This window comes from Centruroides vittatus, unplaced genomic scaffold, assembly GCF_030686945.1.
Source record: "Centruroides vittatus isolate TY-2023 unplaced genomic scaffold, ASM3068694v2 scaffold_324, whole genome shotgun sequence".
In the NCBI taxonomy this organism is placed as follows: domain Eukaryota; kingdom Metazoa; phylum Arthropoda; class Arachnida; order Scorpiones; family Buthidae; genus Centruroides; species Centruroides vittatus.
Window position 1 is genome coordinate 3,013,384 of NW_027122701.1, and position 26,162 is coordinate 3,039,545.

At 28.9% G+C, this 26,162-nt stretch overlaps 1 protein-coding gene across 1 annotated transcript in view; it reads right to left on the bottom strand.

Annotated features, from left to right (window-relative positions):
• The window catches only part of LOC136988187 (structural maintenance of chromosomes flexible hinge domain-containing protein 1-like), a 211,918-nt gene that overhangs the window by 16,995 nt on the left and 168,761 nt on the right, over positions 1-26,162 (bottom strand). Inside the window, exons 34-41 of the mRNA XM_067286015.1 lie at positions 25,149-25,261; positions 16,669-16,727; positions 14,667-14,754; positions 11,128-11,259; positions 4,082-4,228; positions 3,718-3,850; positions 1,504-1,623; positions 1,340-1,425 (exon numbers count right to left, since the gene is read on the bottom strand). Of these exons, the coding sequence (XP_067142116.1) occupies positions 1,340-1,425; positions 1,504-1,623; positions 3,718-3,850; positions 4,082-4,228; positions 11,128-11,259; positions 14,667-14,754; positions 16,669-16,727; positions 25,149-25,261 (878 nt within the window). The remainder of the gene's footprint in view (positions 1-1,339; positions 1,426-1,503; positions 1,624-3,717; positions 3,851-4,081; positions 4,229-11,127; positions 11,260-14,666; positions 14,755-16,668; positions 16,728-25,148; positions 25,262-26,162) is intronic.

A 26,162-nucleotide genomic window follows, 5' to 3' on the forward strand; every position in this document is an offset into this window, starting at 1 on the left:
AATCTGACGACAGAAGAACGCCAAGAACTCTTGAATGAAGAACACCAAGAAATTCGGCAAGATTTTTTTTTTTTCTGAAAAAGAGGATTAATGCCAATATCTGCTATTAAACATCTTTGAAAAAGTAGGAGGATGTCAGAACAACGGTCTTAGAATGGCATCCAAACCAGGTTGAAGCTTGGGAATTTCTACAATTACAATGCTATTAATTACTTCTGAAAAATCCTGAAGAAGAGAGAAAAGCAATCAACATTAGACAGATTCTTTAACCCCCTCAAACGGAAAAAAACATGACTAATAAAAATGCAAGACTGTGTATACATGTATTTTTATTATTACATATAAATAAACATAGTAAGAAAGTATATATTTTTTATTTTTTGGAGTCTCCAGAACAAATTAATTAAATTTCCATTAAAACTGATGGTAAATTGATAATCGGTTAATGAACAATTCAGATAGCGAACAAAGTCTTGGAACGGATTATGTTCATTAACTGATCACCCACTGTATTTTTAAATATAAAAATATTAATTATATGAGATATGTTAAATACTATTAATGTGATAAATCATCCAACATCAAGTGTTAAATGATTTATTATTTAAGGAGATGAGTAAGATACTTGATTAGTATTAATGTGTTTTCTTGATATACATTTTTGAATATTCACTATTAATTAAAAACTAATTAGATTCATTTTATTGAGTATTACATAAATGTCATGATATTTTATCATCATATATTATATTAAGAATCATAAAAATTGATTTGTTCAATAATTTTTGTAGGTCATTTAAAAAATTTTTTCATTATCTATTTAGCTTGAGTTTAACACATTGTCTTCTTGGAGAGGGCCAGATGCCAAGCCAGTAATGACATTAGCCTGCCACTCTTATGATCCAGGTTCAAGTCTGGATCACAAGCCTCAGAAATTTTTTGTGGGTGGTCTGTCCCAGATAAATTGGCCCCTATCCATCACCATCTTGTTTCCCCCCATTATGGGCATGGCAGAACCCATTACAAGAATAGAATAGACTTTCTTAGTGCCCAAAGGGCAAAAAGTAAAATAAATATTAAAAAAGCATTTTATCTTCAAAGCATTTCATTTAATACAATGATTATCCTTAGCAAACTCATATGTTAAATATGTTGGTGTAGATAAACATAAGTAATTGACTAATATAAAATGTTTAAAATAAATAATAAAAAGTATACCATGATAATTTCTACATTATTTATTAATTTGCACATCATTTTACAAATTATATAATTAGATATCTTATTTATCATATTAATATTTTAAAATATACTTTTAAAAATTATTACAGAAAATTACCGTCTGTATACTTTGTATTGAAAGACCAGATTTTTTTAATTCATTCTTAAGTCGATTTTCTTCATTTGAAGCAGCCTTTGCTGCAGCTTTAAAAAATTATTAATAATTATCAATTATTTCATAATAAAAAATATAAATATTAAAAATTATATACTTTAACATACTTTCTAATTCACTCAAAAGTTGTTGACTAGTTTCAAATAATGTCTCATATGTTTTTTTAGCTGTTAGAAGTTTATCTCTTTCTTTTGCAAGTTTTCCCATTTCCATTTGTTTTTGAGCCTCTGTTAACATAAATTTTAGTAATTAATATTTCAATTTAAAAATAATAATACTTACTAAAACTTTCCCTGAAAACCTCATCATAAAAAAAAGTTTTACTAGCATTTTACATACTTTTAAACTTATATGTGAACAATTAAAATATAAACAATAGCACATAAACATAACTAGAAATCAGAAAAACAAAATATAATCAACATATACAATTATTTATGTTAAAAACTATAAGCTTAAACAATGAGCACAAGACCATCAACAACACTTAGTAAAAGGTCACTCTATGTCAGTATTAATCAAATATGCAACCAATAAAGAACTTAATGCAAACTGAGAAGAGATTAAGCTTATCCAAATAACAAAATAAAAATATCTAATAATAATAGCAGAGGAGCTTTGAATAAATGAAAAGTTTTATAAAGGTGAGAAAATAACAAAAACTGAAAAAAGAAACAAATCTGTTAAACTTGTGAATAGGGCCTAAACTCTATAAAAAGCAAAAATTCCTCTAAAAAAAATTGTTTAAATTTTATTGTGTATCAATATTTTCTATATAACATTGACAAGGTCATTGCAAAAAACAAGCAGTTTTTAAATCATGGCCTAAATAAATTCAATTTTTCATATGAATTTAAAGTTCAAAAGCTAATTGAAAGGTTTAACTTTAATTTATGGGTAAGTGTGAAAAACTGTATATATATTGTTAAACTGGATTAGATTGGATTGTATTAACAGGATAAGGTAATGCAACACAAGCACAATCTACTAAGGGGGTAGCCCTTGAGAAAATTTTCTATGGGAGACTAGATTTAAGTGTTAGATATTGAAGAAAACCTAGAAAATTTTATACAACCAGCTGGTGGCCATATGTGGTCACTGATGAGTTATTGTTAAATTATATGTTGTTATCCTTGTTTTTATTTTAATATAAGCTTGTTATAACCTAAAGACAAGGAATTTTAACTCCTCAAAAGTACTTGATAAATTAAAACATAAAGTTCTTGGGAAAAAAGCCATATTTTATTTTTTGAGTATAATACCAGGAGTAATAACAACACTGAATTATACAAATGTCCAAAAATTCAGAAAGGAAAAAATAAAAGTAAAAAAATTATGGCAAAATTAGTTTTATCAATTTTTATATTCTATTCACTTAGACAAACTTCATTAATATTTATTACAAATTTAATAACTAAAATCTTAAACTATAACATGAACAGAAAAGCAATTCTAGTATTATTATTATTTATATTTAATATTTAAATATGAAAAGATATACAGGATGATCATAATTAAAGAGTAGGTGTTCAAAGTTCTCTTTAGAAAGAAAATTATTGGAAAAATCTCAATCAAATTTGTATAGTTTTAATTTTTTGAAAAAAATTTTACTTTAAAATTCAGCCACTAGGATAAAATTTGGTACCTTTAATGTGAATGTTATATATGTTTTCATCTTCTGGATGGTTGTCGACATGCATGTCAGATTAGGGTACCCATGCATGACTGCTGTTTGTTTTATATGTGTTAATTCAGTGGCTAGAGCTTGTGAGGTGGACGAATGAGAAAATTCCCTCCTAACTAAAGCATTAAATGCCGTGGTCTTGTATGGAAATGGGTCACATGACCCCACTGGTATGTAAACAAAGACCAAACACGGTTTTCGGCATACAGAGGTGTGGACAGTTGATCTTTCAACCTTAATGTTTATGTCCAGAAAGCGGACCTCTGTGATGTCAGCTTGTTCGATTTCTATGGTTAAGCCATACGGGTTGTCATTAATCGATTCTACAATCATATCAATTACAGTCTTCCACAATACACTCAACAGCAGAATGTAACAGTGCAGAGTTGTTGCACAATATGAAATTCTATATAAAAATGTTAATGTATAAAATGTTCACATTAAGGGAACAGTAGTACCAAATTTTCTCTTAATAGCTAAATTTTAAAGTAACATTTTTTCCTGAAAATCAAAACCACACACTTGAGAAATCTCAGCCAAATTTGGTGTACCCAAATTGCCCAATTGCTCTCTCTGTAGAGAGCTCTGATCACCTACTCTTTAATTATGATTGTTCTGTATATAAAATTATTCCTACCATTATAAAATAGAAAATGAATATCATATGGTGGAACAGTTATCCCAAGAGGTAAATCTGGTAGATTAGGTGTGCAACGTAGAATATATTCTTTTCCATTAACACCAGGTGTGTTTTCCAGAATTGTAAGATGCTGTATTTAAAAATTAAAAAAAAAAAAATTATATATATTTAGTGAAATTTTTTAGTAGTAAATTGTATTACATATTATATATATAATGAAAATTATACTACAAAAAGAGTAAACTGGATAATACGATTAAAAATTGCAGCCTGGCATTGTGATGATGTCACAATAAATAATTTCTTGTTTAATACTAAAATTATGTACCACGTTTAAAAATATTTATCAGAATTTACTTACTTCAAGAAAAGCTTGACCTCTCGAAATGGGTACTTCAATAGATGTCACATTTCCAACCATACGGGGAATTTCACCAGGAGTAGGAGCAGTAATTTGTACATTTAAAGTTCCACTTAAAAGAAGACCTGCTAAATTATCATACTGATCCTAAAAAAAAATTATTTGAACAAACATGTATTTATATATAACCACAAAAAGTTAAAAATTAACTTTTATGTACTGTATAGTATACTACTACTACTACTACTACATTACTAGATACTATATTAGAGGCAGTCTCTGTTTGTAACATGTAAAACTGTTTGTTATAGTAGACAAACACGAGATTAAAAGTCATCAAAATGCAAATCATATTAGCTGTTACATGATTTTTCATGAGGTGAGTGTGCTTTGTGCTAGTGAATAACACCAGCTGAATGTGAAAATCATCACCTGGCTAAATATAGTGACTTGTGGAGAAATACATAAATCTCATCTCTCTGTTACCCTAGTTTGTGTGTGTCCTATGAGTGTGTATCACATGTAGATCTCTATCCCTTTCTTGATAAAAGTATTTAATATAGCATTCTTGAGTGACCATCCTAGTTATAGAAAGCCAAGTAAAAAAAAAAAAAAAAAAAAAAAAACGTAAACATTAAGAAGCTTGAAATAGTAAAATATTTTGTAAGAAACAAGAGAATACAGTAGAGCATTGATTATCCGAATACTGATCAACCGAAAGCATTTCAGTCAGCAAATTCAAATTTCCACTAGGGCTGTGCACTGCAATATTTAGCTACATCTTGGCTACTCCAATATTATTTTTTGTTGGTGTGCGTGTTTTAGCTGGCAGTACTGGCACGACCATGAGAGGATACTTAAGGACTCCCAATATTTGAATGAGGCTTTTTTCCCATCATGAGTGGTGAGTATTGCTTGTTTTGTGCAATGTTTTTCTGAGGACTGTGTGTCGTGCTGAATCGGAATGTTTTTAATACTAGATTAACTTCTGAAATATAATCTGTTTGTTTTTATATTTTTCAATATATTTATTTTGTTTGTGCAAAATAAAGAAATAATTTTTAACAATACAATAGCCACTATTATTATTTCAAAAACTTTTCGTTAGGCTTGAGATTGACAAAAATTCAATGTGAAGTAGCACACAACAGAGAAAACTTTCAACATGGGATAGGTTAATATATTTTTTTGTACATGATCAGTTATCTGAACAACCCCAGTCCTGAATTGTTTTGGATAATCGATGCTCTACTGTATATGATATTGTACGTGCAACAGACCTAAAGGAATCCACATTATGCATTACCAGAGACAATATTGTAAAAATAAAGAAAACTTGTATAGTAGGAACAATTGTGAGTGCTGTAAAATCTATTAGAAGATCTAGAGAAACAAAAAATGTAAAGACTTTTAAGTTTAGTGTTAAGTATCAAATATCAAACAAAGGCATAATCAGAAGCAAGCTTTCTCACAATTAAACAAAACACATTAGCTAATTATTAAGACCTTAAAAATCTCCAAATCCTGCAGAATTACCACCTTTCAGTGATAGAAGCAACTGTTTTAATAGTCTCAAACTTTTATTCACAATGTTAGCAAAGCCTTGAGTTAAGACATGGAAGCTATGAAATCATTTCCACCTATGTCACAGAAACTGATTGAAAAAAAAATTGGATCATGCTGTTTCAAAAGCACCTTATCATCAAACAATCTGGACTGTGTGATTTTACTGATTGCAGTTTAGTAGTTTTTAAAATTTTAAAATTACTTCTTTTCTCAATTTTTCCATACAGTACAGACTTCCTGCAAAAATGCAAAGAAAAATAACTATTATCCTTCAAAAAGTTTGATATGTTAAAAGTAAATGATTTTTGCTTCTGGCTATTTTAAATGATTTTTATGATTTTATTGTTCTAACAGAGTTAGGAGGTCCCAAATTCCAATGCTATTTTAAATTTTATTGATTTTCACAGGTATCCTCTATTTCTTTAATGCAAGCCAATCAACATGACTGAGGCATTCTTATTTTTAACCAATAACTATATGTTAATGAACTCTTTGAATACTAAGATTCAATTCTTGATGTCAAAATTCCAAAATTTCAGCTTGTAATTGTTGTTGTCTATGTTCCCCATCCTAAAAGAGACATGGTCTTTTATATTTTGTCATGTAATCTCACTTCTATCCTTAGTTTAATGGATTTTAAACTTTTGTTATATTAAAATTTTAACTCATCAAATATCTCATGATCATTGGTTTCTATCTGATTTATCTTTTGAACCTTCTGAATAATTCTTTTTTAATGAAATATATATTTTAAAAAATTTAACACACTATATTAACTTTCCTACATGAAAAAATGCATCTTAGATTTTGCCTTTTCTTATAACAACTCAATTCTGTTTTTATACAATTTGTTTTGATCTAATACATTTTAATAAATTTGCCGTTTTTAAAAATCACCGTCAATTTTTAAAGAAAAATTCTTAGAATTTGCATTTAGAGCTGCTATACACAATTAAATAAATTTTAAGATTTGACTTTTTTTTTTTATGGCTTATCTGAATGTGTATAGCAATAATCAATCTTTCATCAAGACTTTATCTCATGATTGAAGCAGTTAGAAAAAGTTTAATTCTGAGTTTAACAATTTATTGAATGATTGTGTTTCATCCAATTTCTTTCAATACAGAACCTATAGTGGCTGAGTGAATAATACCACCGATCACTAATAGTTGATTGTAGGCTTGTGCCTAAGCAATGGGCTGGCTATGTGGAGCTTTCTAAATTTTCTTCATGTATCTACTACCCAAACAAAAGTCAGTTTCCATGGAAAGTCCTCTTGGAAGGCACCCTATTCTTGGCAAATTACCCATGTATTGCATTGCCATATCCCATTAAGCCAATCCAATCCTTTCAGTATGGAATAATCTTTCAATGCCGTTTAGTGTTAAAAGCTAGAGATATTTTGATGTTTAGTTGAAGAAGTCAAAAAATAAAATTAAAACAAAATCTGTGCAAATAATATAAATTTAATAGATTTTGCTGATAAATTACAATGATCTCTCTTCTGATTTATTAACTAAAATTGAAATATTTTGTTTAAACACATCATATTATATTATTTATCACATTTTTACTGGTTTTTAAAATCTGAGACCAATCTTTCATCTTTCCATAGAGATAGTATCTTTTTTTTATAAACAATTTTTTTGGGAGAATATCCACTGTGTAAAAACAGAATTAGATATACTCATTTCTATTTCTTATCCTGTAAATGGTTTCACATCATATCATTTAGCTGTTTGTTTGGAATTCACTTCGTCTTTTTCTCATCTAAGTCCCAAATCTAAGTATATTTCAATGCCACATTGGTTCTGTATTAATTGGCCTCAAGTCTCACACTATCTCTGCTCCCTCAATTGATCATTTTTTTGCCAACCATTGCATTTCTATTAATAGAAAAATGCATATTACATATGAAATTTTCTTATCAATAATAAATAAATTCCTACCACATAAAAAATAGACACCTCATCCTACAATTAGTTTATCTGTTATTTTTGCAGAATGCAAAATTTCTTGAGAAAACAGTGGCAAAAATGAAAGGTCAGTGGTAGTAATTCTCATTTCCCATACATTCATCAAATAATCCAAAAAAAAAAAAAAATTATGAGATGTATCAACTTAAATATCACAATTATTTCATTTGTGCTATTAGCAATTTTGCCTCAGACTCTAAGACATTTTGAAACTTCATTTCTAAATTCTCAAAACACACATCACAAATTCAGGCTAATTCTTGATGATAAAATATATATTTACTCTCTGTTTAGAGCAAGGTTTACTGCTATTGCATCTGGTTCTCTGTATAATTCTTTAAATCCTGTTTCATTTAAAAATAATCTCTTTTTCAACTTTTTTGATATTAAAAATACCATAGATGAGAACTACTTTGAAGGAGTTATAACAACATTAATGTATAAAAATAAAATAAAATTGTTGCAAAAAAAATCTTTGTCTCATTACTTTTCTGCCATACCATGTAATTATGTACCTTATCAATGGCAGTCTTCCTAAAAAATAGTACTACAAAAAGAAAAAAAAGCTGATTATTTTATTATTCCAATATTCATTTCCTCAGTCATGCTGAAAATTTTTAATTTTCAATGATTTGATGAAATGCAGTATGACTCAATCATGCTGCATTAAATGACATATTTATCTTCTGATTAGCACAAAATTACATCTGACATAACATTGTAGAATTCTTAATCATTCCATGATTACTAATCTGATTACCATACAAACTATTATCTTAGATAATTTAGAAAGAAAACAACCTTTTTATGTATTATACATTGATATCAGTGAAGCTTCTGACTATTATTCCAAGCCTTTTGATAAATATTTTATAAAATGATTTTGACATCTATCCCATTTTTACAGCTTGGTTCAATATTTGTTACATATTTATAAAGTTAAAATTAATGATTAAGTTTTTTAGTTTTATGACCCCTCTGTGGAATTCATCAAGAATCATTTTTTACAGCTTATATTAATGGACATCTCATTAGTCTTAACTCAACTGTAGCAGCATATGCTGATGTTGCTACAATTAGTTTTATGTCATCAGCTTATGCTGCTACAATTAACAATTGTGTTACAATACTTCAGTCAGATTTACTTTGTTTAATTTCTTTGTTTCAATCCTACAACTAGTGATTTAATGTAAAAAAAATCAGTTATTATGCTATTGTGTGTTTCTTCAGCATTCAGAGTTTTGATAGGCAACATTTGCATTTTTTATATTGATTCAGTAAAATTATTGAGTTAGGTGTTTTTAACATACAAAAGTTAGAATAAGTACACATTTGAATTAAATGGTTTACTAAGTGTTTCCTGAATTTGCTGGAAGACAAGGAAGGTGTGAGATTAATTATTGTTAGAATAAGTTCTAGCTTTGAATGACACATTGCTCCTTTGACACGTTGGTTTTTTGGCACCATTTTGGCACACTCCTTTCTCATACCTGTAGTAACCAGAATTCAGCAGTCATCCATTTCAGTAAAATAATCTTGATGTTTTATTTTGACATCAAATTAACATACAACCACCACATAGAAAAATAATAAAAGGTTTAACTATTAGACACAGAATAAAGTGACTTTTGTTGATCAAAATTTCATTAAAAAATTTTCTTCGTAAACTTCCAATTTCTAATAAATTATTATTTACTGGTATAATGCATTGCTGCTCCATCATAGTTAAATCATATTGTTATTGAACTGCACAAAGTATACTTACTATTCAATAAATTGGGTAATTTGCCTTACACAAATTCTGCTAAGGTAGCCTATATCAAATTAGGATTTTCCGATCTCTTTGAATGTATAATGTATTCTGATAAAAAATTTTTAAAAAAGATAATGCTAACTGTAAAGACCCACCCAATTAGATGTACCATCTAATTGGGTGGGTCTTCATGTTTCCTCTCATAATATTCTTAACACTTCATGTATATACATTCAAAAAGCACCAATTATGCATAATGCAATGCTTCATTTTATTTGTACTGCTCACTCAATAACATTTATTGAGTGAGCTCAAGAATGTACTCTATATGAATTTTGCAACTTTTAAGTACCTTTGTAAAAAGAGGTTGTACATTTTTTAAGTTATATATGCTTTTTGTTAATACTCTTAACATTTTAACTTTTTACGTATACATATTTTTTCTTTTTTTACCTTTTTATTTTTGTTTAAAAATAAACAACAAAATTGACAATCAGAAATATTGTTTGAGTGGTAATTTCTTGCTTATCAGAATACTACCAACTGTAAAATTAAAAAATAAAGAATAAATTTAAAATTCTGAGAAAACAAGATCCTTTTGGAAACATATGCCTCCAAGGACCTACATCTCAAAGGAGGGAGCATATACCACAGGATTTGAAGCTGCAAAAGATCACATTACTGTAATGCTGAGTGTTAACACCAGTGCAGACCTGAAATAAAAACCAGATGTGCTTTATCACTACCAATCCATAAGCTTTAAAAGGAATTTGAATTCTATTCTTGGTGTTCATGTCAGATCTAGCAAGAAAGGTTGAATGACTGGACAGATCTTTACAGAAATGATGTAAAAATTTTTTTTTGATTTATCAGTCATTTCACTTATTTTCTAATAATATCTACAATAAACTATTAATGAAAATAAACATGTTAAAAGAAATAAAATGAAAGATGTAAGAGGAAAAACAAAATGTTTGAGATGATACTTTCTAAACTGCATACTGGTGTCATGTTTTTAATGGCCACTTTGGAGATGTGGGTTAGGCAAAGATTTTATTTCTTTGCCTAACCCACACCTCTTTAATTTTTTGCAGAGTATGTTCCAATGTGAGTTTCTGCAAGAAATTATGGTTTTTGTAAATTATCTATTTATCATCTTACCATCTTTTTGATACCATCAGGTTCAAAAAGTCTATCCACAATATCAAAATTATTCTAACAAATAAATAATATTTAATTATCAACCAGTAACATAATGACTTGATAAATATTTGGTATCAATAACTAATTTATGTTAACATTTAGACAAAAATTGGACTGTGTTGTTTGCTAAACTGGATGTGAATATTTGGGTCTGTAAATTTCAGTGATTATTGTTTGGGAAACATTTAAAATTATAAACAGATGTGCTGTGCATATCTAAACTAAAATAAAATTTGAAAAAAAATTGGTGAACTTCTCTAAAAAGTAAGTTCAATGATTTATTTTCAAATTTTGTTATTTTAACAAAGTTATATTCAAAAAATTCTTAATAATTTTTTTAATATAACTTGATCTTTCAAAATTAAGGGAAGTATTTAATTATGATTTGTATGAAAAATATGAAAAAATGTATTATAAATTTTTTAAAAAATCTATTAATTAGCTATCTTAAATCAGTAAACATTATTATTAATTATTCATAATATTAAATATACAATATACTTCATACAGAAAATTAAATCAAATTAAGATATTTCAAAAATAATTACTTTGAGTTCCAATTTTAAATGGCGTACAAGACATCGATGTGCAGCTTTTTGAGTATTTGAAACTGTTGGAACACTAGGATCTTCTAAAGGTGTCATTTTAACTGGATAATCTGGTGCAATAAATATAGGTATCTGTAAAAATAAAATTGGTTTTACAAATAGAAAAAATTCTTATAAATTTAAAAATTTTTTATTTTTAAAAATATTTAATAATCTAAAAAGTAATAGTCTTAACTAGCCAACCAAATAGAAACCTTACAATATAATTAAGATTAAGGTTTATAAAATATTAAGATAAATTTCTTACTCTAATTTTTCTTAAAATTATTCCCTAAGGCCTTATTTTTCATATAGGCTGAATTTTACTATTTTTAATTCCAACAATTATATTAAAATTATTTCTTTACTTTTACATTTTTAGTTAAGACAAATCAAAGAATTAAATTTTCTTTATTTGAAATAGCTATTCAAACCTCTTCATTTATTATGCAATCAATTTTTATACAATTATAAAATATCTTATTTATAAATGTTTATTATTATTAATATATAAACAGTTTAAAGTCATTCGGTTAATAATAAAATAAAATTATAAAAATAAATTTTGCAATAAATATTAATTGCTTGATAACTTTTTGATTGTTCTGTAAGTTTTACTATTAGATGGAAAAAGCAAATCAAAGTACAGTACAGGTAACCCCCGTATAACACGGCACTTCTATAGCATGGATTCACACTGACACTGTTTGAGAATTGGATAAAACCCTCGTATAACAAAATGTAATAAATTTTTACACACTTAAGTACTAACGGTTCACAAAAATAATAATTTTCATGAACTATTAGTACTTAAGTATGTAAATTTTCTTTTCCTGCCTTCTGTCGATACACATGGTCCTTCTCAAAACTTGTTTCAATGTTGCCAGATCTCGACGCTTCTGCTTTTGCTGTTGCCAAATGTTTTTCCCTTATTCCATACTTGCTTTATTCTTCATAAGTGCTTAGCACCATATAAAAAAATTTAAAAAATCTTTTAACTAAAAGCACACAATCTAAAATTATATACTTTTTGAAAAAGGTAAAGATGGATCTGAAGATAATGCAGAAAAATGCTCAGAGGATAACGATAACTTGCCAAAAAGAAAACGCCCTCAGTTAATGGTGCTTAGTGATAACAAAGAAAACATTGTTTAATTTATTTTAATATGTATCACTTAAGAAAATTTTAATAAAGATATTTATCTTAATTATGAAAATATAATAGCATGTTTTTTAATTTTTGGAATCTAACCTCCTTTTCGTACTAGTTCTTTGTTTCATATAACACGGATTTGCATAACACGGCAATTTTTTGGAACGTAACTACCGTGTTATACGGGGGTTACCTGTACATCTATTGAAATTTTCTAGTGCTTAAGTCAAAACAATAATCAATCTCACACCTTACATCTTTCAGCAATACTTTATTCAAAAACACTTTTGGCTTAGTTTAAGGACCTGCTTCAGGTCCTACACATTTGAATTGAATGGTTTGCTGAGTGTTTCCTGAGTTTGCTGGAAGACAAGGAAGGTGTGAGATTAATTATTGTTAGAATAAATTCTAGCTTTGAATGACACATTGCTCCTTTCTTTTCACTTATACTGTTTATACTAGTAAATGTAAATTTTGGCTGCTGATTTATAAACTAAAATCTTTGATTACTTTCCATATAATACCCTATTCCGATGGTGACAGTCCATGCAATGTTCTACAAGCTTTTATTTTCAAAATTTTATGTATCATCCACTCTTACATATTGACTATGGACTGTATAGTGAAACCAGTTACTGGTGATGACATAACTCAATTTCACTGCCACCAGCAATAGAAAATCCTTAAGGATGTGCTCTCATAGCATGTGACCAGTTACTGGAATCGGCGTTCTAATCAGTGAAATTTTTCATGGTTTGGAGATTTTTGTATTTTTCAATCAACTGCAGTTTATTTTCAAGAAATATTTGTTAATAGGTATGCATAATCACTATTTTAGACAAGGTTTGAAATGTAGAAATAAAGTTGTTACTGAAGTTCTACTATTAGTGAACATTTAGCTGATGAAGGGGATATGTTATCAATAGACTCATCACAACTTCACAATAATGGTAGTGAATTTGATGCCTGAAATTCTGATAGTTTTCAAGAAATGTAATGTGAATGTAAAAGTGATTTGAAATAAAACAGTTATTTGTACCAGAAATCATTGATGAATTTAAATAAAATATTTTGCATGTTAGTCTATTTTTGAACATAGTCCATACATTCTGATTACACATGACTTTTAATAAATTGTGAGATCCCGGATTTTAAAGATATTTTATTCCATTTTTAAGAAAATTTTTATATCACTTCTCTTGTGATTGTTATATAAACATCGCACAAGCTACGGATTGAATGATGCATTCTGTTGGCAAATGGATGAGAATCTTAACAGTCAACTGCTAAATGATAACATCCAATTGTGAAAGGAGAGGAAAGTAAGCAACTTTGTCGTGTCAACATGAGTCATTGCTGAACTAGCACCTGCAAAATCAACCTTTGTTTCTAAACAACGGTCGATCACATGACCATTTTCCCAGGCAAATTTGTATATAAGAACAAAGCATCTACACTTTGAAGCATTTTTATCATAAAGAAGTCCCATAGAGGCTACCTTAGTCCTAAAAGAAGAGCATACATCCCATGAAAGTCAAGGATAGGTGTTTGTCACGGGAAGCTTCATAGAAGCATTCGCTTTTATCTGAGGAGAAGACTTATTCTCCATACAAGGATCCAACTCATCAAATCCCAAGCAGACTGTGCAACCATAAGGAAAAATGACACATTCACTATACAACCAAGGAAAGCAATGAGGACAAAGCCCATTGCCCAACAATGCCATATACTCTTTTGTCCTCAATGATCAGCATTTTGAGGTATTTTGACCAAAATTTGTAAACTCTCTCTCCGCGTTTGAGAAATTAGGGATAGTCTCAAGGCATAGAAATTAGAATAGTCGCAATGCCTTGTAAGATTTGACTATATCCTCATGTTATCGCTGTATTTAGCCATATAGTTTGTATTTTCTTTTGTATCCTAGATTAGATCAATATTAAATTTTTGTTATGTTTGTTAAACCTGTTGCCTGACTTTCATTCAGAAAACCGGACATCCTCCCAACTTACCCACGCACACTCCCCACTCCACAGTTCAATAGACCCCCCTATTCAACCTTTGTTTATGATCGCGAGTTAGGACGCGTGTATTTATCCCAACTGGTGTCAGTTCCAGACCCGAAGCCGCAATCTTTCGAGTTGCGTGTTTCTGATAAACTCCAAGCCATCCAACAGACATAGAGATCGGGTTTCACCAACCCATGCTGAGTAAGTGGTCATAAGGGAACCCCGATTTGACCCCCATCTTATCTCACAAAAGAGTCCAGAATCTATCACCACAGGAATAAAATAATTATTTTGCAATTAGAATAAGAATAATTTAATGTTTCTTAATTAATATTACTAACTTGTGAACTTGTAAGAGAAGGCTGATTGTCAGCTTCATAAAAGAACTGAATAACATAATTTCCAGACATTTCAGGTGCTTTCTTTCCACTAAAAATAAAAATATTAAACCAATGTTAATACTTATTATTACAAATTAATTTAAGTTGATTAATACTAATTGTTAATATTTTCATTTCATTTAAATTTTGAATTTCTAATGCATCCTTCATATTATCTTTTCAATAACATTTCTTAGAAAAACAAAATTTTAAATCAAAACTATTTATTTTTTTCATATAAATTTATAATTTATTTTCTGATGTCATGGTTTATGTATAATGAAATGTTATAAAAAAATGGTTCCATACATATAAGAATTTAGTTAATTTTAATCAGACAAAAAAAATTAGGAATGAATTTAATGGTATTAATAGTTTTATTACTAAAAGTAAGATGTAAAAAAGAGAAAATTACAAATATATAGTTATTTTCAATCCTATTATATAAATGACTACAATATAAGCTTTACATTTAAAGTTTAAAAAAAAAAAACTATGTTAAATTCTAGTTCACTCTTCTAAATTCATGTTTTTTTGTTTGTAACTATTCATAAAAAGATTCGAATGATATAAAAGATTTTTACAGAATAGTGTCCTCATCATCAATCATTTTCTACACATTTAATGATTGCATTCTTAGAAATGTATTTTTCGAAATATTTTTTTTATTTAAAAAATTTGCTATATGCATTTCAATCAAACTGAATTTAAATTTACAAAGATTATTTCATAATGATAAAGTTGCTCTAACAATAATTAAAAGTGTAAAGATTTGTAAATATTTTATAATGTGGAAAGTTAAGTTCTGTTATTTATTTCTATACTTTTTAAAATGCTGAAGATGTTAAACTTTTATGTAAATGAAAAATTTAACTGTTTTATTAGATTTTTCATTGTTGTTGAATACAGCAAATGCTAAAAATAACAATATTTGTGAGACTAATACTAATATAATTTTTCATTATAATGCTTACATTTTCTTCACTTACATAAAAAAAACCAAGTCTAAGCATTCTTTTTTAGTTGTAATTTTCAATAATAAACATTTTTAGCAGTAACATCAAATTCTTTCTGAATTTAATGTATAAATAAAATTTATCACGTACAAAAAATAAAATACGTGTGTGATAAAACATTAAATTTAATTCTTGCTTTCATGACACATTAATATTTATAAATAATTTTTAATTTGGTTTTCTATTTGCATCTCTATTAAATAAGAAAAATTGTGAAGACGAAACAGAGATAATTTGTTCATAATAATTGTCATTAAATATATAAATTCTAATGACACAAATCATGGCCACTAAAAAAATTAACAAAAATCAAAGTATTCATTACTTCTAAACCTATTTCCTTTCTTTCTTTTTTTAATCTTTGAAACTACTAACATTTTTAACTTGATAGATTTTTAAAGTATAGAGTATATTTTCCTAACACTGTATGCACACACACACACACACACACACACACACACACACACACACTTAATCCATAAATGATATATTTTATAGTAGTGATGAGCAATCTTTTCTGGATGCAGATCACAAGTGAATTTCATAAGCTTCTGGTGAGCTGCATGCATTTTTTCTTACAAAGCTTGCAACTTTGTAAGAAAAACCTGTTGAGTACAAGCATACTCCATAACCATCAGTATCCTAAATTTTAAAATAATATCTGCTAAAGATATGCAAACTATTCTTAGTAATATATAATTTATTTTCATCTTTTCACCCTTCATGTTTAGTTTGAATGTTCTTCATCATGAATATCAGCTTAATTAGGGTTGCATAATGGCACGAGGCAGAAAACAGGAAAAAATTACATTGCCGAAGCCCCAGGGCCAAACGCCTAATATGTGGATATTAGGATCTTATAGGCTTCAGGTTGCTCATGACTGTCTTAGAGATTAATTGATGCAAAATTTTTTTAAATGTTAAATATATAAGTTTTAAATGTTTACCGAAAACGAAATGTTCCTGCTAAATCTCTGGGATTCATATCTGGAACAAATATAAATGGCTGAAGAAAAAATATAACATTAATCAAGATTAGTATATTATATATTTAAATAAATCATCATATTCTACATTCAAAATAGTAATTTAAATAATTTATTTAAGTATTTATCAATACATGAAAAGTATTTGTTACTGATTTAGCAACTGAACATTTTAAAAATATATCAAGAGAAAAATTTTATTTGATTAAAATATTTTGGATAATATATAATATAACCTAAGAAAATCATCATTTATAATAGTTAAGTATAACTGAATTATAATATATATATTTATATATATATTATACACTTGTTATAATATATATATTATATATATATTATACATTGTTGAAATACACACAATAAGCATTTGATTACATTATAACTTTGGATTTTATAAATTTTTCAACAAAAGATTTTGGATGCTTTAGATAGTTGATATATGCTAAATCATTTTGCATATAATTTATTTTAAAAAGATCAAAAGCACTACAAGAAAAAGAACACAGTATTTCCTACTAGCAAGACATATATTGGAGACGTTTGTAAAAAATTTAAAATCATTTAAATACTCTTCAAAAATAAATAATAATTTTTCTTTATATTAAACACACACAAAAAAAATGTTTATTAGTTATTTACTAAATTTCTATAAAATGACAATGAAATTTTAGCAGCTTCAGGTTAATAAACTGGCTAAGTAGTATCCTAAAAGTTGTGTCAAAACATGTCCACATGCAGCTTAAGATAATGCTTTTCCCTCTTTTTCTCACACATTCCTCATCTGTAATGGCAGGGAACCTTCCACATATTGAAACTCCATTTTTCCTACAACAAATAACTTATAGGCAAAATGTCCATAACATTTTGTCTTCACTTGCTGTTTTATGTTTTGTTCACCATAGGCATGCACAGCTTAATAGTGAAGTGTCATTGGGGTGTTTCAGTTAAGAAGTAAAAGCAAAGAAATATCACAAAAAAAAGCAGGAGTGAAAAAAAAAGCACTGATCATTGTTGAAATACTTACAAATGGCAAATCTCAAGCAAAACTGACTTCAGAATTTAACATAGATGTTCAAACCATTTAGGATATCATTCACAAGAAAGATAAACTGCATAAATTTGTGACTTCATCAAACACATTTAATGATATGGCAAAATGGAAGTTAACAAAGGAGTCAAAATTTCATAACTTGATAATGGCAGTTTTTATGTGGTTCAAGCAGAAATATGCAGAGGAGCATCTGGTGTCAGAGTCTTTGTTAATTGAAAAGATTAAACGATTACATGCAGAAATGATCAGTAAACCATTTTCAGCATCCCAAGGATGATTACAATGTTTCAAATTTCAGCATGGAATTAAACAAATGAGACATTCAGGGAAGAAACTAAGCTGTGACACTAATGCTGCCACTTTATATGTAAAGAATTCAAATATGTTGTGGCTTATGATCTGTCACTTTATCAAATTTACAATAGTGATGAAATTAGATTGTTTGGAAAGCTTTGCCATCAAAAACACCATCCTCACAAGAAAAAAAAAATCTTCTCCAGAACAAAAATCAAGTAAGAAGCATACACAGTGCGGCAATTATATTCCGGGACTGGATCTATAAAAATGAAACAAAACAATTTTATTCAAATCTTTTTATTAAATTATTCAAAATACTCTCCTCCTGCTTCAATACACTTTTTACAGTGATTCAATAGTGATTCAAATGCCTGCTCAAGCTCAATTTTCGGTATTGCCTCTAATATGCACGTAGACTCTCTTTGGATGGTTTCAATATCATTAAAAATGCATCCTTTCAACTTCATTTTCATTTTTGGAAATAAAGAGAAGTCACATGGTGCTAAATCGGGGGAATACGGCGAATGATTCAACACACAGACTTGATTTCGTGCCAAAAATTGACGAACAATCAATGATGTGTGACTCGGTGCACTATCGTGTAACAAACACCAGTCATCAGAATTGCGATATTCTGGTCGAATTCGACAAATTCTTCTCATTAATTGTTGTAAAACTCCCAAGTAGAAAGCAACAGTAACTGTTTGACCCTGTGGGACGAACTCACGGTGGATGATGCCTTTGCTATCGAAGAAAACAATGAACATCGTCTTGATTTTTGATGGAACTTTTCGTGTTTTCTTGGCTTGAAGTGATGATTTTGACTTCCATTCGGCACTTTGACGTTTTGTTTGTGGGTCATATTGAAAACACCAGGTCTCGTCATCAGTAACAATTGATTTGAGGAAGGTTGAGCTGTTATTCGCTGCTCGTACAATCTCTCTGGAATGTTCTAGTCTCATCAATTTTTGCTCTTTGGTTAGTGTGTGCGGAACAAATTTAGCACAGACCTTTGTTTTGCCCAGATCTTCTTTAAGAATTTGTCGTATTGTCTCTTTGTTAATGTTTAATGCCTGTTCCATCATTCTCAGTGTTGCATTGCGATCGTTGGATACAAATTCTTGCACTTTTTGAATCGAATCTGCTGTTCGAATTGTTATTGGCCTTCCCACACGTTTGTCGTCCTCCAGTGATTGTCTGCCTTCCAAAAATTGCTTGTGCCACTCAAAAGTCTTTGACCGTGATAAACACTCACTTCCATACACTTTTTGCATCATTTTGAATGTTTCTGTGGCACTTGTGCCAAGTTTAGCGTGAAATTTAATAACAGCACGTTGTTCCATTATTGTTTTCCGACATGTAACAAAATAAACTGATAAACAAAATATCAAAAACAATGATAAATGTCAACCGATTTAAATAAAAGTTTTAGGTTATGTTCATATATGTCCAAACTTCATATGACATAAAATTTAAACAGATGTTGCTACTGGTTGCTGAGATATAGCTTCAGTCCTGGAATTTAATTGCCGCACTGTGTATAATTATGTTAGCATGTTCTAACACCAGTAATCTGCAAAAATTGAAACTGGTGTGCATTGGAAAATCTAAAAAACAAAGATCCCATAAGGGAACAGAAATGTCATTTTTCTGTTGTTTACTACTATATCCAGGCTAAGGCATAAATGAACCAAGACATTAAAAAAAATTTTTTAATTACTTTGTTCTCTCTGCAAACAACTATTAAAATTTACTTCAAAGAGCAATGATGGTATTGGATAATGGTCCCCTCACGTCTACATGAAAATGTCCTGAAAACAAGCGATGGTTAAATTTTTGTGACTTATCTTCTTTCTAACACATCATCACTTCTGTAGACAATGGATCAAGGAATTTTCAAAGGGTTCAATAACGTTACAGGAAGGCATTTCTCCATTCAGTCCTAGAGAAATATGGTGATCTATGTGAATTTTATAAAAAGTAGTCAATTAAAAATGTAATTATTTTCTTGTTCTGACAGTTGAAATTAAATTCTAAGTTTGAATTTGCAAAGATCATGATGAAAATTGTGTATCAAAGTGATGAATATTAACAACAATGTCAATAACATCTTAACAGAGGGGAATGTTATAACAGCCAAAATACTGCTTCAAAATATCCAGAATGTTAATAGATTTGAAGATGTTTATGAAGAGGACACCAAGCAACGTCTTCTTTCTGATAGCAATCAGCCAGAGCACAAAATGAAAGACAGAAGCCTCATCAAGTGCCAACATCATGCAATAAAGCAGAAATGATGAGACAGACTAAAGAAGTGAACCACCAGGAAATAAAGTTTCTCTTACAGAAGCATTATTGGATTTTCTAGAATAAAGGGAAGAACTCAAGTTTTGTGATATTCTCATAATAAAAAGTGCAATGCAACAAAACAGCACCTCTTAACCAATTTTTTCATGAAGAAATGCTAATGGACATGTCCTGCAAAAGGTAAGTGTCTTATTTTATAAATACAGTACTTGGACATCATGAATAGGTGTTTTTCTGCATTTTTCAGTTATCTGTACTTTTTTTGATTATCCAGAAAGGCAGTCCCAATCATTAGACCAAATAATTGTGGTTTTACTGTATTTGGTGCAGTCTTTTTATAATCAGCCAAAGACTGTACCACAATAAAATTTCATGAAAATGTTTCTACTGATGACAAGCAATCATAATAATGTGAGATCTGGAAATCCCCTTGACACAAAATTATAATAAATTATATCCCAATTAATAATTACCCCCTTTCTTATATCTGGATATAATCCGAATATAGTACGAATTATAATAAAATTGTTCCCTATATCGAATCGAAAATTTTCCTATTATAAACATCCTGCTAAAAACTGTCCTGGATATAAACATCCTGCCTCAAAACAGTCCTGGACGAGAAAATATGCGTCCCCGGCCGTATAACTGTCAACTATCCATTGTTCTTACGCTGAGTACAGATCATCTTGCAACTTAAGTTTATAGTTAGCGCCCGAATTCGCCGTATTGTTTCCAATCCCGGGAACACCTATGGCCTAAGCACCTGCACGTGACCAAAATTCCCAGCTAAAAGATATATATAAGATGTTTCCTTCCTCCCCCGGTGGAGAGTCTTTCATCGATTAAGATCGAGTCGCGATCTTACCCTTTGTGCCTACGGAATATATTTGACTATTGTGCCTCAAGTGCCATCGAACCTTCCCTAGAAAGGAATATTCGATCATCGTGATGAACAGAATATTTGAATTACTGATTGTCCCAGAGGTATGGAACCCATTTATGTGAACTCTCTCTCTCCCGTCGCGTGATAGGGATATATAGCTATATATATATATGTCACCCCTTTTAATGTCAGATTTTTGTAACGTATATTTTGTTTTCCATTAAATCGTTGTTATCCTGTTAAATGGTGTCTTGGTTGCTCGAATATTCGCCTATCGTCTTACCACGACTCCACTTTCCCTCCTACACTCGACCAGATAAAAAGCAGTCCCGTCCCTACGGGATCCCTACCGACAAATAAGCCATCTCTGACTCGTGGGCAAGTCCCTCCGACTTGTTGCCGAAATTAAACAGAGGTCTGACCTCGTCATCCCTCCTCGGTACCCACAATAAGCTATGACCTCATTCCTCTCCTGTTTGCTTATTCACTTTTTATAATCACAATAGTTAATTACGTTCAACTTGGTAGTAAAAATTTTTTCTTTCTAAAAATGTATATGGTATGCATTACATAAGTTATGAGGTTCAAATATTAAGCCTGTAATTGAAATAATTTATGTATTTCAAATTTTTAAAACTTCAAAAACAATTTTTAAAGAAAAAAAAATTCTAAAATAAATTATCTAATCATCCTGAATATGACAATTTTAATAAAAAGTCAGTTAATTTTACTTCAGTTTAGATCAAATTTTTGTTCAAGTATAAAATCAAGTATCAAAACAAAAATTAATCAAATTCCAAGAATTATTTTAAAGTCCAAAACACATTTTAGAAATTCATTTCATTATTTGCTTTACCAATAAGAAATAAATAAATTTTATATCTATTATATTGTATTTATTTTTAATTATTAATACACCAAATCCTCCCTAACTCTCTTCTTTTGCACAAATGACACAATTTGATATATAATAATAATAATTTCAGCTATGAAAGCAATTATGTCTATGCCCACTTTTCTATGTTTAATGTTTTTTAAACATTTTTCCTCCATTTTTATCTAAATATTTCTTTTTCTACTTTTCTCTTTCATGCTGTAATCAGAGTATGATTTACTAGTTTTTCTTATTCATTTTTATAATAAAATTTACCACTCAAAAGTTTACCAAATCCAATAAAATGCTTTAATGGAGTAACAAATTGCATAGAATAAGAATTCAATAGTTTCAAGTTACTTCATGCATCAAGAAAACTGTTGAAACAAAGATTCTATTTGTTATGAAAACATCAATAAAACAAATTTTTACAGAAAATATTAAAGATATAAATATAAAAACCACAATCTTACAAAACTAAATATTAATACTGCAGGGAGCATAACTAAACATAATAAAATTACATGTCATGTAAATAACAAAGTTGTTTAAGTATGGACCATCATGGTACCCATTAACTATTTCCAAGAAGTGGCTTATCAGTATCTCTGCAGTTAACATAATTAACTTTTAAACTTCTTTCATATATCCATACCAATTCTGTCATTTTATAGTAATCTCCAGCATTTAAGGATACTATGGACTTTACTTCTTTACACAATACAACCAGCAACCAGTGCAGAGGCTTATCAAAGGAGTTGACTGATGAAAGTTTGAAAGGGGATCAATGAGAAAATTAGATACATATTCTACATAAATATATATTTTAATATTGTTTAATATGTCTGATATGTCTGATATGTTTTTTAGCTGAAGAAATTTCATTTTGATTTTTTTCAAAGTTTGAAAGTTGTGAAGTAAAAAGTTAAAGTAAGCTGAACAAAGAATAAATAGTGTGTTAAAGTTCACAACTGTTAAAAATATGCAAAAACTTTCTATTCAACTCAATATACTCTTTACTTATTAACCATGGTATCTGAGTAGTGTGTGGAAGCAAAAGTGTCTAAGGGGAAGGTTCTAATATCAATGTTCAAGTGAAAAAGGAATTATTGGGAAGCATTAAAATGGTACACATGTGGCTGATCTGGCAGCAGTGTTTAAGACGATAAAGTCAACAATGTGTGATATGTAAATATTTGAAAATGAAATGGTTTGAAAAAGGAAATGAGAATCTCTTAATATGCTTATGCATGACTTGAATGAAGAATGGTTTAGGAGGCAATCTCATTCCAACTAATGGTCAAACGATGTTAGTTAGAATGTCATAAGATCTAGAAAAACAGATAATGTCATGTTATTCTCAAGAGATTCCAATCAGAACTTATGTGGAAAGCTCCAATTGGAATTCTATTTGCCAACATCATGCAATAAAGCAGAAATCTTCTTATACTCTACATAATTAATAAATTATGTAGAGTATGTAGATGTCCAGAATATGCAGAGTGGCTGGAATGTAAATGTTCTATAGATTAATGCTTCATTTCTTTCTGCTTCCTTCATTTTTATATGTTTAAATCATCTTGTACTTTTTGTATTAGAGTCAAAGTTGAACTAAACTTTTTAAGACAAGTTTTATTACACAACACACACAAATTTTTACATTATACCACTTTCAAAATAAGCTCATTTTGCAGCTACACACTTCTTCCAGCATCTATACTACGTCAAAGCAGTTCTGAAAGTAATTTTTAGTGATGTCTTTAAGGCTTTCATCATTGCAGCTTCCATTTCTCTTTCACCCTTGGAAACAGATAAAAGTTTGTGGGAACAAGTATTTTATGGAACATGTTAAAAGTTTCTGTGAAGGTTTTTCATACAGGTAAGGTTTGCTTACTATTCGAGATATGTCATTTCTTATCTATCAACTTTCTCTGACACTCCTATACAAATTCAGTCCTATCATGCTGTTCATAATGGATTTAAAAAATTCAAATGATTATTATGCATAAACAACTGCTCGTGCACAATAATCACATATGGATTCACACAATTACAGAAAATATAAAAATCCAAAAGTTTGGTTCATTTTTGACTCTACTTTGTATTAAAAATGATAGTATATGATAGTTCTTATTTTCTATAGTCACTAAATCTATTTCCTTACAACTATTCATTTCAAATTAATCTTTCTGAAATAAATGAAAAAGCTAATTATAAAATCCAGTCAGAAAAGAAGAAGATTCTCCTATGTTTTTCAGTAAAAAAAAAAAAAATATATATTATATAAAAAAAAGAAATTCATAATATTTTTGTATAGGTGACCTATTTATAATTATTATGTAAAAAATAACTAATGAATATTGATAGTTATCAAAATCACAGAAATTGAAAATTCAATAATTTGTTTTGATTATGCAGGTTATTCATAAAAAAAATGATGGGGTTTCATAGATGTGTAACTCTGTCAGTTTTTGATAATGAAATGTAATGCATGCATAGATTCATCACTCAGTTGTCCAAGTTTCATCTCATTTAGGGTGATCATTGCAGTTTCTCAGTATGCCTCCTTAGTGGTGCTAAACTGGACAGATGCAAATGACCACCTCTTCCAGTAGCCACTCCAATTCTGACCTAACGCCATGCAACTTCTTCCTGTAAGAGTACATGGAAGATACAGTTTACATATTCCACAATCCACCAATCCCTTTGGGATTTCCAGAAAAGAATCACCCACTCATGATATGGAAATGTGCTCTAACAGATCTGGCAGGAATTTAGCTACCACTTGGATATTTATTGAATGACCAAAGTGTGCATATAAAGAGATTGAGTGATGCACATCACACTTGGACATTTCTGATTGAGACATATCATGACTGTATAAGATAAGAAATATAAAAAAAACTCTACATGTGAAACTCCATCATTCTTTTATGAATATCCTATATGTATTCTACAGCAAGACATTAAACAAGAAACAAGTTACTAAATATTATTATTATTATTATAAAAATATTTCAAACCTTCATATTTTTATTTTGTAGAGCATCAGATTTCCATATTTTCATAAAAATCCGTGCAGACTTTGGTGGTCTTACAATACTACTATCTTCTGCTACAACTTGAACTGTGTAATCTGTAAGAATTTTACTTTTTTTACATATAAAACTTACTTGATATTGCACAGTTAAATTACTTAACCCTAAGACTGCATTTTTTTAATTAATAGATAATCATTTCTATTTTACAAACAGTAATTTTAACAATAGTTTTAAACAATATAGGCAATTCTCAAATTTCAGGCATTTGACTTCATATATAATACTTTGATGCCTTTAAATCATTTTCTGCATGCCAATTTTGGACTTTCATACATTTTCATCCAATAAACAAAAATTTTCTATTTTGTAGTACTGATTTCTGTCAGTTTTGGTTTTGATAACAGCAAGATCATTTGTGAAAACTGATTTTGATTGTCTGGTTTCTGTTTAATCTACAGTTTTAACATTTTAATTATTATTTTATGCATTGTAACAATTATTGTAGAAAAGTAAAAATCTCCTGCCTTAATAAGAGATTTTGTATTATTTCTTTTTAGCCTTCTGGGAATATAACTTCCTTTATAATATGCAATTCTATTGTTTTACTTTCAGACATTCTACTTTTGTACATATTTAGGAATGCATTAAGTTGGGGACTGTCTGTAATCAAATTTTACTTTTACTGTATTAAAAATACAATATTTTAATATTAATCTTTGATTTCAGACATGTCAAATTTTATTATACAAGTGCCTGTTAGGGCATAACCTTTATTTTATTAAAATCATAAATAGCAGCTTTATGTAAGATTTTAAACTGCTCAATTTAACACATTTTGAAAACAAGCTTGATTTTGTTTGGTATTTTGAGCTTAAGCCATTCTTTCAAGAGAACAGAAAATTTCTAAATAAAAGATTAATTTTGGCTTCCGGAAGTAAGTATTTTGTTTATTTTTATAAATAATAGCACCATTTTAAAATATTTTTGTCTGTGAAA